Genomic DNA, 13,518 nt, shown 5'->3' with positions numbered 1-13,518 from the left:
TTTACACAAAGACAATAAAGGCCTCTAATTAAACAAAAGAAAGTGCACCAAAGGTATCCAGTATGACATGGCCACTCTCATATATGTACAATCGACCAGCAGAAGTCGAGATGCGCATGACGAATGAGTCTGCGCTCTGATAAAGAGTTCTTTTCTCTCTGGAGGAAGTTGGCAGCTCAATGGCGAATGAAAGATGATTTGATTAAAGCTGAGTCCGGCATCTGCTGCATTATTGTAAGTGAATATTGAAATATAACGTAAAGAATAATTACCCCGGGTTTTCGGCCCTGACAGTAAAATGGATGAGTGCTGCGCTTTGTGACTTTTTAAAATAATGCAGCGATCATTAGTAATGGAAATAGCCTCTCGACTAATGATGCAGAGCGGAGGGGCATTAGACGCTCTTCTGTTAATGGACACATCTGACCTCTCTCTCTCACACACACACACACACACACACACACACAAAACGCTCCATTAGACATGTATCTTTTTTCACTAAGAGCACATCCATTTGCACACACACACACACACACACACACACACACACACACACACACACACACACACACACACACACACACACACACACACACACACACACACACACACACACACACACACACACACACACACACACCTTGACCTACAAAGGCAAAAGACCTTAAGTTGAGTGTGCAACTGAGAGAAATGACTTTCAACATTGTTAGTCATCCAGCTAAATTAATTAAAGGCCGGACACTGAAAATCTGCCAATTATATATTTTAGTAATTAAATTAATTTACATAAAAAATGCTGAGCTCAAATCTGACTTTTGACCCCTTATTTTGATGTCACTGTACTTAGTGGCATACTCATTCATTAATTTTCTTTTTAGAGTAGTCTCTTTATTAATCAAGGGTCGCCACAGCGGAATGAACCGCCAACTTATCAAGCATATGCTTTACGCAGCGGTTGCCAAAAACCCAACACTGGGAAAAATCCATACACACTCTTTTACACACATACACTGCAGCCGATTTAGCTTTTCAATTCCCCTATAGTGCATGTGTTTGGACTGTGAGGGACACCAGAGCACCCGGAGGAAAACCACACCCACACGGGGAGAACATGCAAACTCCACACAGAAATGCCAATTGACCCAGCCGGAGCTAGAACAAGCGATCCTTTTGCTGTGAGGCAATTATGCTACCCACTACGCCACCGCTATGCCCTCTGTGGCATACTATTTAGTAATAATAATAATAATAATAATAAATTAATAAACCACTAAATTTTTCCTTGTACCCCTTGGTTTCGAATGTGGTCCTAAAAACTCTTTGTTTCAATGGCTATCTAGCCCTTCCCCTTAGCCCTACACCTTCAAGCTAAAGAGAATTGATCCATCCTGAACCATTCACGTGAACACGCAAAACGAGGGGTAGGGGTAAGGGGAAGAGCTCAGGGCTAGAATTGGGATTGGGCCTCAATCAATACCACAATGCACCGCAATAATGAGTGTAAAACCTATATACTCTCAACGGCTAGAGAATACCCATAATGTACTGTGAGAGTTAGCCAAGATGGCATCCAGCGAGTCAGTGGTGCAATTATCGTAAAAGTTACTCAAGCCAGCAGATTTTTTTATTTATAAAACAGCGAAACTGACTGAAGATACATGATAAAGGTGATACTGAAGGATCCCCAAAATATCTAGAACTCATTTTCAGCCAAAAACAAGTGTACAGCCTTTTGCCTTTGCAACACACACGCGCACGCACGCACGCACGCACAAAATGCTTTTATACTGTAAAGACTGTATATTTGAGAAGGGTATAAACGGAGGCCAGAGCCAGCTCCAAGTGGGTGGGTCTTGGAGCTCCAAGTGGGCTGGGCAAACCTTATTTAGTTGTATTTAGACTTGAATATTTTGCTTTATGAATTTATACACCCAACCCTAACCCTAACCCCAACCTCACAGTAACCTGTTGTGTTTTATTAACGTCTACACCTAAATCCAACCCTAAACCCAACCTTACAGTAACCTGATAAACCCAACCTACTTGCGGTTTGCGTCCCTCCCACTTGGAGGTCACCCAACCTACTTGCGGTGTAATTCCTCCCACTTGCAGGTCTCCGGGCTGCAGCGATACCTACTTGGTATATTCTGGCCCCAGAAGGACCACATGTACTGGTATCACAATACTTGTGGGGACATTTGGTCCCCACAATGTAAGAAAAACAAGGTACACAGCCACATTCACATCTAGTTTGCTATCCTTGTGGGGAATTCCTATAGACTTAATGATTTTTAAACTGTATATACTGTATATTCTAGCCTCTTTCCTAAATAAAATAAAATAAAAACATATTTGGTAATAAATAACTAAATAAATAAACAAACAAGCATACATTTTTAGAACCAATATAAAAAAATGTTTATGTATTTAGTTTTAAACAAAATAATATTAATTAATAAAAATGTGTATAAATAAAAAAATAAAATTTTCCAATCTCAGTGCACTGCTAGTCTTCCGAGGTTTTAGACAAAGACGAAAAATGGCCAAAAGGTAAACACCCACACGCACACACAAACATGTCTAGATTGCTATCCTACTGGGGACTTCCCATAGACTTAATTATTTTTAAACTGTATTTACTGTATAATCATCTTCTGAAAAGAAGAGAAGAGAAGAGAAAAAAGAAAAGAAAAGAAAAGAAAAGAAAAGAAAAGAAAAGAAAAGAAAAGAAAAGAAAAGAAAAGAAATCCAAAGCTCAGCCCTCACAGGAAACTTTTTTCTGTTTGATTTATAAGCATGTTTACCTATAGTGATCTTAATTTAGATATCCATGGTGATGCAAGTCCCCATGAGTCTGTGTGCCTTCAGGTTTAAGTCCCCATTAGGATATAAAGAAGACATCACACACACACACACACACACACACACACACACACACACACACGAACACACGAACACACGAACACACGAACACACACTGCTGGTACTCTGTCTGACCGGTGCAGGGCTGTAAAAGGCCGGGCCGAGGCTGTGGTCTCTGCTGGGCACTTTGTGTTTATGCAGGACACCTTGAGCATCTTCTTCATACCCGAACGCCTGTCCTGGAGATGGGATAGAGGGAGCAGCAGGACTCAACGATGGCCTAACAGCTTTAGAAGTGATCTGCAGACAACAGAATAGGGTAAAACCAAATAAACATGCATTGTAAGATCATGAGTAGAGAGAAATGCATCAGAGCTAATAGGGAGAAATGAGTTTGTAAACCCTTTGGATCTATCTGGATATCTGTAATTAATATAATTAACTAAAATATTATGTATATTACTGTATGTCTATACAATTATATTAATATTTATATTTAAACAGCATTTAATTTGATGTATTACTATACACATAAAAATATATATACACTTACTACATAAAGTAATATAAATATAATAGATATATTTAGTAAATTCTGTTTTATATTTATACATTTTATTTGTTATACATTAAAATTTAGTTTATCACAGTGGTGCAGTGAGTAGTGCTGTCGCCTCACAAAAAGAAAGTCGCTGGTTCGAGCCTCAGCTGGGTCAGTTGGCATTTCTGTGTGGAGTTTGCATGTTCTCCCCGTGTTGGTGTGGGTATCCTCCGAGTGCTCCGGTTTCACCCACAGTCCAAACACATGCGCTATAGGTGAACTGAATAAACTACAATTGGACGTAGTGTATGAGTGTGCACATGAATGAGAAAGTGTATGGGTGTTTATGGAACAAAATCAATGCCTAAAGTCTTGAATTAAAAAGCTTGTTGAATATCACAAACTGAAAAAAAATAATACACTGTATTAACAAGTTCTTGCATTTTAATGACTTGAATTCCAGGGTTTGTATTTTTAGGTCCTGAAATTTAACATATCTGTATATTTAAGCTTTGAATATTTCAACGAAAAATATTTTAAACACGTTTTCATACTTAAAAATTCAATAATTCATATTCAATTTTCAGATTTCACTTACAAAATATTCAATACCCTTTAAAAATACGATGTATAATATTCAAAAGGTCATTTTCAGTTCATTTTATTTCAGTTCAAATATTCGCTTCCATAAATTCAGTGGATCAAATTCGACTGTTAAAATTCAACATTACATCCGGGAACTGCAGGAAAAGCAATAGATTGCAGATTGAAGATCGCCAGCTGCTCTAGCTTTCACCAGCAGGTGGAGATGGAATGTAAGATTTTTAACCCAGTAAACAGGCGAGAAAAAGGCTATTAAAGGCACAAAAGTAGCATTTAATATTAATATCAAGGTTTTGGACATTATAAATGATAAAAAGTATGAGTAAATGAGGTTTTAGTCATCTATATTTGCCCTTATGTAACGGAAGCCAGCTGGTGATCGCGTAAATCTCAGTTGTTCTCGGATCCAGTGACAGAAGTTGTTCTGCAATCTTATCGGAGCTTGTCTCCCATGCCGGCTCGCTCCCTGCTCGGACCGGTGCGGTTACTTGCACATAAACCGTCTTTTGATGAATATGATGTTACACATTGTCTATCTTTATTGACTCTTTCTTTCATAGACGCGAAGTATTATATTGACAGCTAAAGAATATAAACGTAAGAGAAACAGGAAATGAAATATTATAATAATACAAAATAGATAAACATTGACAGGGCTAAGAACAATTACGAACAAAGATATTCAAAAGCAGAGAGATTTTATGAGAATGTCACACAAAACAGTTTACTTGGAACTGTTAAACAGTGTTCAGGTATGATTTAAGGTTGGTTATGGATGGGGCGTCTAATTTAAAATAATTTAACATAACGTGCGAATGCATTAAAGGAGCGTCTTCAGTTATTATTTAAACGCAGCTATGTCAGGATTGGAATAGGTTATATAATTTCATTATTTAAATTATGGTTATTAATATTAATATTTTATGACATGTATTTGGGCTATTGCACTTAAATAAGTCATCCGTGATTTTAAATTAATATTTCTATTTATCCTTTTTATCACTCTGTGTTTCTCTTCTTTTTTCTAATTTTTGGGGTTCTGCCACGGTTAAACATTTGCAAAATGTCTTAGTTTGTCCAGATTATTGTTTTATTGTTATGTAGCCTATAGGCGAGAAAAAGGTATTAACGCAAAAGTGGCAATGTCGCAGCCAATTATAAGTAATAAAATGAGTCGCCTGTGGTTTGATAATAGGCAGTTATAACTGACTTAAATTTTTTTTCAGTATTATGAGAAAAACGTTATTTATAACTTTTCAGCGACCGTTTGTATTGTATGATTAGCAATGTTGATATTTTTTTGCAGTTATTAAACATATAAACTTAATTAAACTGGTTTAAATTTAATATAGTTGTCACTTCAGCTAGTTTCATAAGATTAATGTTTAGAATGCGTGGTTGAGGGGGGTTCCTGCAAAGCAGCTCAGTGTTCATCATGGGGTTACTGAGCTTTAATCGCCATCTACTGGAGAGAATGTATTTGTTAATTTATTCTATTAACTATTTTCTGCAAGTGTGTTTTATGATTTCACAAAGTCAAACCATTATTTTTTTATTTTATATTTTGAGATGATCATATTTAAATAAACAATTGCTAGGGTAGCTAATAGTTTCTTTTTTTTTTTTTTTTTTTTTTTAAACCAGTAGCCTATAAAATCATAATTTTTGCTTGACAAAGTTATTGGTTTATGATTCTTGATGCATTTTTGCTAAATGATTGTTGGATACTCATAAGCTCACACTAGTTAAATCAATTATATTATCAGAAATGACAGATATAAGAAATCCATTAATATTCACCACTCTTTTTACAATTATACAAGCATTCGCTCCGACGTCAGCTCCGCTTTCGGAAATGGTAAACAGCGAGGTGTTATTCATATAAGCCCAAGCATGACATTTGTCATGAATGATTAATATAATAATCGAAACACTCTTGTAGGCTATTCTTATGCTTGGCCAAGTGTCATGACTTTCACTTTCATTTTACATTATTATGCACAAGCCCAGATATCATCTGAAAATTCGGAAGAATTCCTATCATATATTGGCAGCCATCCAGCATCTCTTAATCAGTTTGATATGCGGCGCTGGCTCTGACCGGCCACCGGAGCTCGCGGCCACTCGTTCGACTTTGTCGTGTGCAAGCCGCACCGCACATGCTTAAAAACGTCAATCATTTCATTCATTCATCAATTCATTCATTTTCCTTCTGCTTCGTCTCTATTTTAGAGGAAAAGCGACAATCTGGACAAACTAAAGACATTTTGCAAACGTTTAACCGTGGCAGAACCACAAAGAATAGAAAAAAAGAAGAGAAAGACGATAGCAAAGTTATAGCTAAAAAGGATGAATATAAATATTAATTTAGAATCACGGATGACTTATTTAAGTGCAATAGCCCAAATACATGTCAAATATTAATATTAATAACCATAATTTAAATAATGAAATTATATAACCTATCCCAATCCTGACATAGCTGCGTTTAAATAATAACTGAAGACGCTCCTTTAATGCATTCGCACGTTATGTTAAATTATTTTAAATTAGACGCCCCATCCATAACCAACCTTAAATCATACCTGAACACTGTTTAACAGTTCCAAGTAAACTGTTTTGTGTGACATTCTCATAAAATCTCTCTGCTTTTGAATATCTTTGTTCGTAATTGTTCTTAGCCCTGTCAATGTTTATCTACTTTGTATTATTATTATGATATTTCCTCTACTGTTTCTCTTACGTTTATATTCTTTAGCTGTCAATATAATACTTCGCGTCTATGGAAGAAAGAGTCAATAAAGACAATGTGTAACATCATATTCATCAAAAGGCGGTTTATGTGCAAGTAACTGCACCGGTCCGAGCAGGGAGCGAGCCGGCATAAGCTCCGATAAGATTGCAGAACAACTTCTGTCACTGGATCCGAGAACAACTGAGATTTACGCGATCACCAGCTGGCTTCCGTTACATAAGGGCAAATATAGATGACTAAAACCTCATTTACTCATACTTTTTATCATTTATAATGTCCAAAACCTTGATATTAATATTAAATGCTACTTTTGTGCCTTTAATAGCCTTTTTCTCGCCTGTTTACTGGGTTAAAAATCTTACATTCCATCTCCACCTGCTGGTGAAAGCTAGAGCAGCTGGCGATCTTCAATCTGCAATCTATTGCTTCTCCTGCAGTTCCCGGATGTAAAGTTGAATTTTAACAGTCGAATTTGATCCACTGAATTTATGGAAGCGAATATTTGAACTGAAATAAAATGAACTGAAAATGACCTTTTGAATATTGTACATCGTATTTTTAAAGGGTATTGAATATTTTGTAAGTGAAATCTGAAAATTGAATATGAATTATTGAATTTTTAAGTATGAAAATGTGTTTGAAATATTTTTCGTTGAAATATTCAAAGCTTAAATATACAGATATGGTAAATTTCAGGACCTAAAAATACAAACCCTGGAATTCAAGTCATTAAAATGCAAGAACTTGTTAATACGGTGTATTATTTTTTCAGTTTGTGATATTCAACAAGCTTTTTAATTCAAGACTTTAGGCATTGATTTTGTTCCATAGGTGTTTCTCAGTACTGGGTTGCAGCTGGAAGGGCATCTGCTGTATAAAACATATGCTGGATAAGTTGGTGGTTCATTCCGCTGTGACAAACCCTAATTAATTATGGGACTAAGCCAAAAAAGGGAAGATGAATGAATGATATGTACAGGTATCTTTATAATATTTATAAATTATACTACATTATATATTTCTACTAACAAACTATAATAAAGATTATATATATATATATATATATATATATATATATATATATATATATATATATATATATATATATATATATATATATATATATATTTATACAACAGTTCTGTCTGGTTCTCAAATCTGATTGGCTGATAGCTGTGCAATATTTTGCAATATCAGAATATATATATATATATATATATATATATATATATATATATATATATATATATATATAATGTACATGTGCTCTATTTATATATTATAACTTAACAAATAGAAATATATTTTAAGATATTTATGAACAAATAGAAATATATTTTAATAACCACAATTTGTAATATAAACTTATATAAGTTGTGTATATTGCATATGTAGGTATCTTTATAATAATTAAGAACCTTAATATAATCCAAACTATCATCTCACCTTTGGGCTTTTGGCTGTTATTTTCCTTGCAGGTAAAACATCATTCGTCACATTGTACGCTCCTGGACCAGGCACGTCCGACAGTACGTCATCAAACCTCTTGGAGCGATTCTGAAGGCTGTTCCCTCCCAAAACATGATTCTGCAATATTACACTCATGAGCTTGCACTTGCCTCTGACTTTTTAACAGATTGCACACTGATGTTAATGCCTGCTAACGTACCCTGGTAATGTCAGAGTTGTACTGTCCTGGACCAGGAGAGTGTAGAGCACTGGCTGACCCCAGAAACCCAGAATCTCTGATGGACAGAGACAGGAATGGAGCATATGAACCTAATAACGTGTAAAAAAAAAAAAAAAAAAAAAAAATCAATTAATCATATTTTTTTAAAGCTTAGATTCTAATATTTATTAATAAAAAACATAATTCTGACCCTGACTTCGTTCAAAGTTCAGACTATTGTGATATAAATGTTTGCAAAATAAGCTATAACATTCAATTAAAAGATGCCTCATTGCCTCGTTTAAATATAAACATGCTTGACAATGTATAATAGAATAAAATGCTTAAAATACTTAACACAATCAATCTATTGAGGAAATGCAATCATATTTATTTGTTTTACCCTATTTGAGTCTTAGTTCTGCAAGTTAAATAAGTACATTATCTCCTAAGGGGAAATGTATTTGGAATTCTCTAATGCAGTGGTTCTCAAACTGTGGTACATATACCACGAGTGGTACGCGGGCTTCCTTCTAGTGGTACACAGAGGAATCAATTATGTCATACATGTATGTCATACATGCTACATATATTTTAAATTTATCAAAAATGATTTACATATAAATATGATGACATATAGCCTATATTTCTAAGGTCCAGGCAATATTTCCAGGTGTTTAAGTACAGCAGTTTATTTTTACTTTTTAAGAACAGTAACCTACCATTTTTAATAGCACAATTTAATTTAAACGTTGACGTTTTTAGTTTTTTGCTGGTTTTTTTTTTTTTTTTTTTTACATATAAGCACAGTGCAGTGTTAATGTTCAAACTATTTATAATGTTTAAAGTGGCTGACAATAATAAATATTCTTAATAAAAGGAATTAATCTGCCACATGTGCAGAGCTGTAGCTGCTTTACTGGGCCTAATACGCTACTGTATTTCAATACTGCTCATTATGGTAGTACTTGGAGAGACTATTTTTTTCTGAGGTGGTACTTAATGAAAAAGGTTTGAGAACCACTGCTCTAATAGATTCATTCATTCATTTTCTTTCGGCTTAGTCTTTGATTTATCACAGGTCGCCACAGCGGAGTGAACCACCAACTATTCCGGCATGTTTTACGCACAGAATGCTCTTCCAGCACTGGGAAACACCCATACAAACTCATTCATACTGGCACTTGTACACTACGGCCAATCTAGTTAATCTAATTACCCTATCCGCTTGTTAAGTCTGACGTCACGCGTGACGTTCTAGCCATTTCCGGGTCCAAACGCATTCGCGGCTAATTTCAAAACAGCAATGGCAGAGCCTGTAAATCTGTTTACGATAACTTCTTTCTTTAACGACGCGCCACTAAGAGTTAAAAAGGGCCTGAATTCTTTCAATTCCAATCCGCTTGTTAAGTGTGACGTCACGTGGAGCGGCTTCTGGGTCCAAGCGCTCTATTCAACTGAATGGAGAGATTCATGAAATGGTAATAATAAACGTTTACAAAGCGATTTAATACTTTCGAAAATCACGATTGCAATATATATGTCCATGCCTAATATCCAATGGCCAGAAAGTTTATTTATTTTAAAATAGTTACATTTTTGGTATTTGTTATGCAGCAAGCCCAGAGCTTGTTGTGTACACTATGACTTTATGTAAAAATAACTTTAATGTGTGATATGAATAAAAAGTGATCATAAACGAATGATTTTTCAACTCAAATGAATGGCGGCTTGGACCCGGAAACAGTATTACATACGTCACAAATACGTCACCACTTAACAAGCGGAGGGAGTGGGAAGTGTGATCAGGGGTATGTTGCTGACGTTTTGTTAGAAGGTATTCATATTATCAACAAGAGGTTAGTAATCACTTCTACTAAATTACTATCTTAGCCGTGTGTGTGTGTGAGTGTATATGTATGTATGTATACACGTATGTGATATATGTATATATATATATATATATATATATATATATATATATATATATATATATATATATATATACACACATATATATATATATACATACATATACATATATATATATACATATATATATATACATATATATATATATATACATATATATATATATACATATATATATATATATATATATATATATATATATATATATACATACATATATATATATATATATATATATATATATATATATATATATATATATATATATATATATATATATATATACACACACACACATATATATACATACATATATATATATATGGTCAATTCCATGAAAATGTCAACCTTATCATGAAAAAATAAACTTTTGACCAAAATAACAAAACCTATTTAAATTTGCTCATTAAGGTCTATATTTTATTGTAATGATGTGCTCTTGTTGAATTTTTAAGGAAATTGGTTTGTTTATCCATGAAATATGAGGATTGTGCCAATGGTAAATTTCATTATAATCCAACCACATTTCGTGCTTTAGAAAAAGGGATTAAAGACTCACCTTTACCATGCTTTATGTTAACAGTAATCATTCTGCAGAAGGATTGGAGTCTGTAGTATAAATAATTACTCTTACTTTTTCATAACATTACTGCCCTTTTGATTTATGAGCTACATATTTAAGACATCACGCAGCTTCGGTCACGTGTCACGTCCGTAACGATTTAATAAAAAAGTTTATATTGTGGAATAAATATTATAACAAATAAAATGAAACTTTGTATACAAAGCCAAAATATGTCCATACTAATTATGATCGCCAACTCATCTCAGGTCTTTGCTTTAAACAACTACAATTTTGCGTTACGGACGTGACCATTTTTGAACTCCTTATTAATATAAGCCAATGACTAGCGCATATTTGTTCATTATGATGCTGCATTACAATTACTGACTTACATTACATAACATCCATATGTTATATCAAGAACTGAACATTTCAGTTAGCTATAAACCATTTAGTAACATTTCAAAAATAAATGTTTAATAAAGAGAACAACATTTTACATGCCATAATCTTGGCGCATAATCTTGGTGTTTTGGCGATGCAGCACCTTGTGTTGAAGCACTTCTTGTTTCTTTTGTAGATAGGGTAACAGACCGTCAAATAATAGATCAAATAGTTAAGATACAATTTATGCCAAACTAGGAATGCTGATTTCGATTCATGTTGCCAATCAACAACCGCTCGTTAAGCGATATTAACCGTTAACAGATTAATATAAAAATATTATTTAATAAAAAAAATTGACGTGCCTATTTTGTCTGACACATTAAATATTGAATTTAAAATATTGATTTAGGTTATTTTAACATGCAAACAGCATACAAAAGGAGCATCTTCACGCACCTGCAGTGTTTTTTAGCAGCACAGAATAACTGAATAAACTAACAAAAATAATAAAATAAATTCTGCTCTAAACCTTTTTACTTAAATGACAAATTAAGATTACAAAACGAAAACATTGACTGAATACTTTTTAAGAATCGGCATAGACTGTTTGTCCAATCGTGTTTTTTTTTCTTCCGTCAATTAAAAAATATTAGGCTAGCTCAAATAGATTGCTTTACGGAAAAAATGCATTCAATTAATGCTCCGCTGTTATAATATTACAAAACCTGTCAACATTTTTAATAGAGGTCATTAGTTTAAAGATTATGTCTTAATTATGATTTATTAACCTATTTCCTCTGTCTTACTTGCGGTTCATGTGCGCGCGCGCTGAGTATAGTGAAAGATAATGACAATGAACCATAAGGCTTTGAACCTATACTTTTTGTTAAATATAGGCTAAGGATATAACAATTTTGTTATTTACATATGATACTGTATTAATTTGCATACATGTTTTATAAGCTGTAAAATGAAAGCATCAGTTTGGTGCGAAGTTATCCTAAAATATTTGGCTTTGTTTGATTTGTAGATTAGGCTATGTAGGCTATTTAAAAATGTATATAAGAACTAATAATAACTGTTATTTTCCAAATGGAAAAAAAATGGTTTGTTGGTTAGTCTGCATTAAATCATATACCTAGTTGAGTTTATGACGCGGCTCCAGGCTGCACAGACGACCAGCATCAGCGCTGGTTCGTCAACTCCTGTGTCAAACTGTGGGCAGAATATCCTTCTTTCATTTAGCTTCTTTGGCAAAATACATCTGTAAGCACGTGTGTTTGCACGTGTTACTGTTCTGCGAGTTAACAAATATGTGTTGCTCATAGAGGCCGATCACAACGAACGCACTTTTTCATTCCAGAGACGTGAGGCGCTCCGCAATGCATTTTAAATTGACAAGAAAAAAAGGAGCACGGTGCTCTTTGGTATGTCACTTTTGGTAACAACTGAATCAGCTGGTCTATTGTGCGCTAATGTTGCTGTCAATGTTGTCATAATTTAATTTTTAAAATAATATTATGAAATTCAAGATTTGTAAAGTCATACAACTTTGGATGACTTAAAAGAGCGATCACAAGTCTCTACTCCGTTATTAAAAAGTTCGCCGTATCTTGACAACACACTTTGTCACCTCAAAGGAAACCCCGCCTCTGCTTTCATTTGATTGAAGAATGAAAGACGCCACTGAGGTAACATGCTTTTCCTCTGGAGCTCACAAAGCGGGCAATGGCAAAACGCGAGGCGCGCATGCAGGGCGCAAAATCAATAACCTCCATGCATTTGGTCTTTTCCCATTGCTCAAAATGCGCACGCCGTGGGTCTTGCTGCAGGCACTTGCACAGGCCACAGCGGAGTTTTCATTTCATGCAGAGCATAAATATGTTTTTTTATTTTATTAATTAAATAACTATTTATAAAGATAAATTATCATAGCGACACAATTAATTTTCCAAGCCCTTTATCCAAAATCTAAGCACTTTCAAAGCTGGAAAATAGGCTATAGCCTACATTAAAATGAAAACATTTTCAAAGATTTCAAGCACCCGGCAAATGTGCTTGAGTGCTTATTAAAATTATTTTACAGGCGGCAAAATAAGAATAAAATCTTGATATTGATCTAAGCTTTAACTACATTATTTAATTTGTTAGTAAATCGATAGCACCTGCAGTTGTAATGTCATACAATATTTTACACAATCGGT

The 13,518-nt window shown here is 34.1% G+C and overlaps 1 protein-coding gene across 10 annotated transcripts in view; it reads right to left on the bottom strand.

The window, feature by feature from the left end:
• Window positions 1-13,518, bottom strand: part of stpg2 (sperm-tail PG-rich repeat containing 2) — a 67,835-nt gene that overhangs the window by 40,769 nt on the left and 13,548 nt on the right. For 6 of the 10 annotated variants that reach the window (XR_012406089.1, XR_012406090.1, XM_073951052.1 and 3 more), the window contains 3 exon segments: window positions 8,431-8,540; window positions 8,208-8,348; window positions 2,998-3,162 (listed from right to left, as the gene is read on the bottom strand). Coding sequence is in view for 4 of the 10 variants with exons in the window: in XM_073951052.1 (XP_073807153.1) it covers window positions 2,998-3,162; window positions 8,208-8,348; window positions 8,431-8,540 (416 nt within the window). In the remaining 6 variants the exon portion in view is untranslated. 10 annotated transcript variants of the gene reach the window in all.

Source organism: Danio rerio, chromosome 5 (genome assembly GCF_049306965.1).
Source record: "Danio rerio strain Tuebingen ecotype United States chromosome 5, GRCz12tu, whole genome shotgun sequence".
Classification (NCBI taxonomy): domain Eukaryota; kingdom Metazoa; phylum Chordata; class Actinopteri; order Cypriniformes; family Danionidae; genus Danio; species Danio rerio.
The sequence above is the reverse complement of the archived record's forward strand: the minus strand, read 5'-3'. Positions and strand labels throughout refer to the sequence as shown.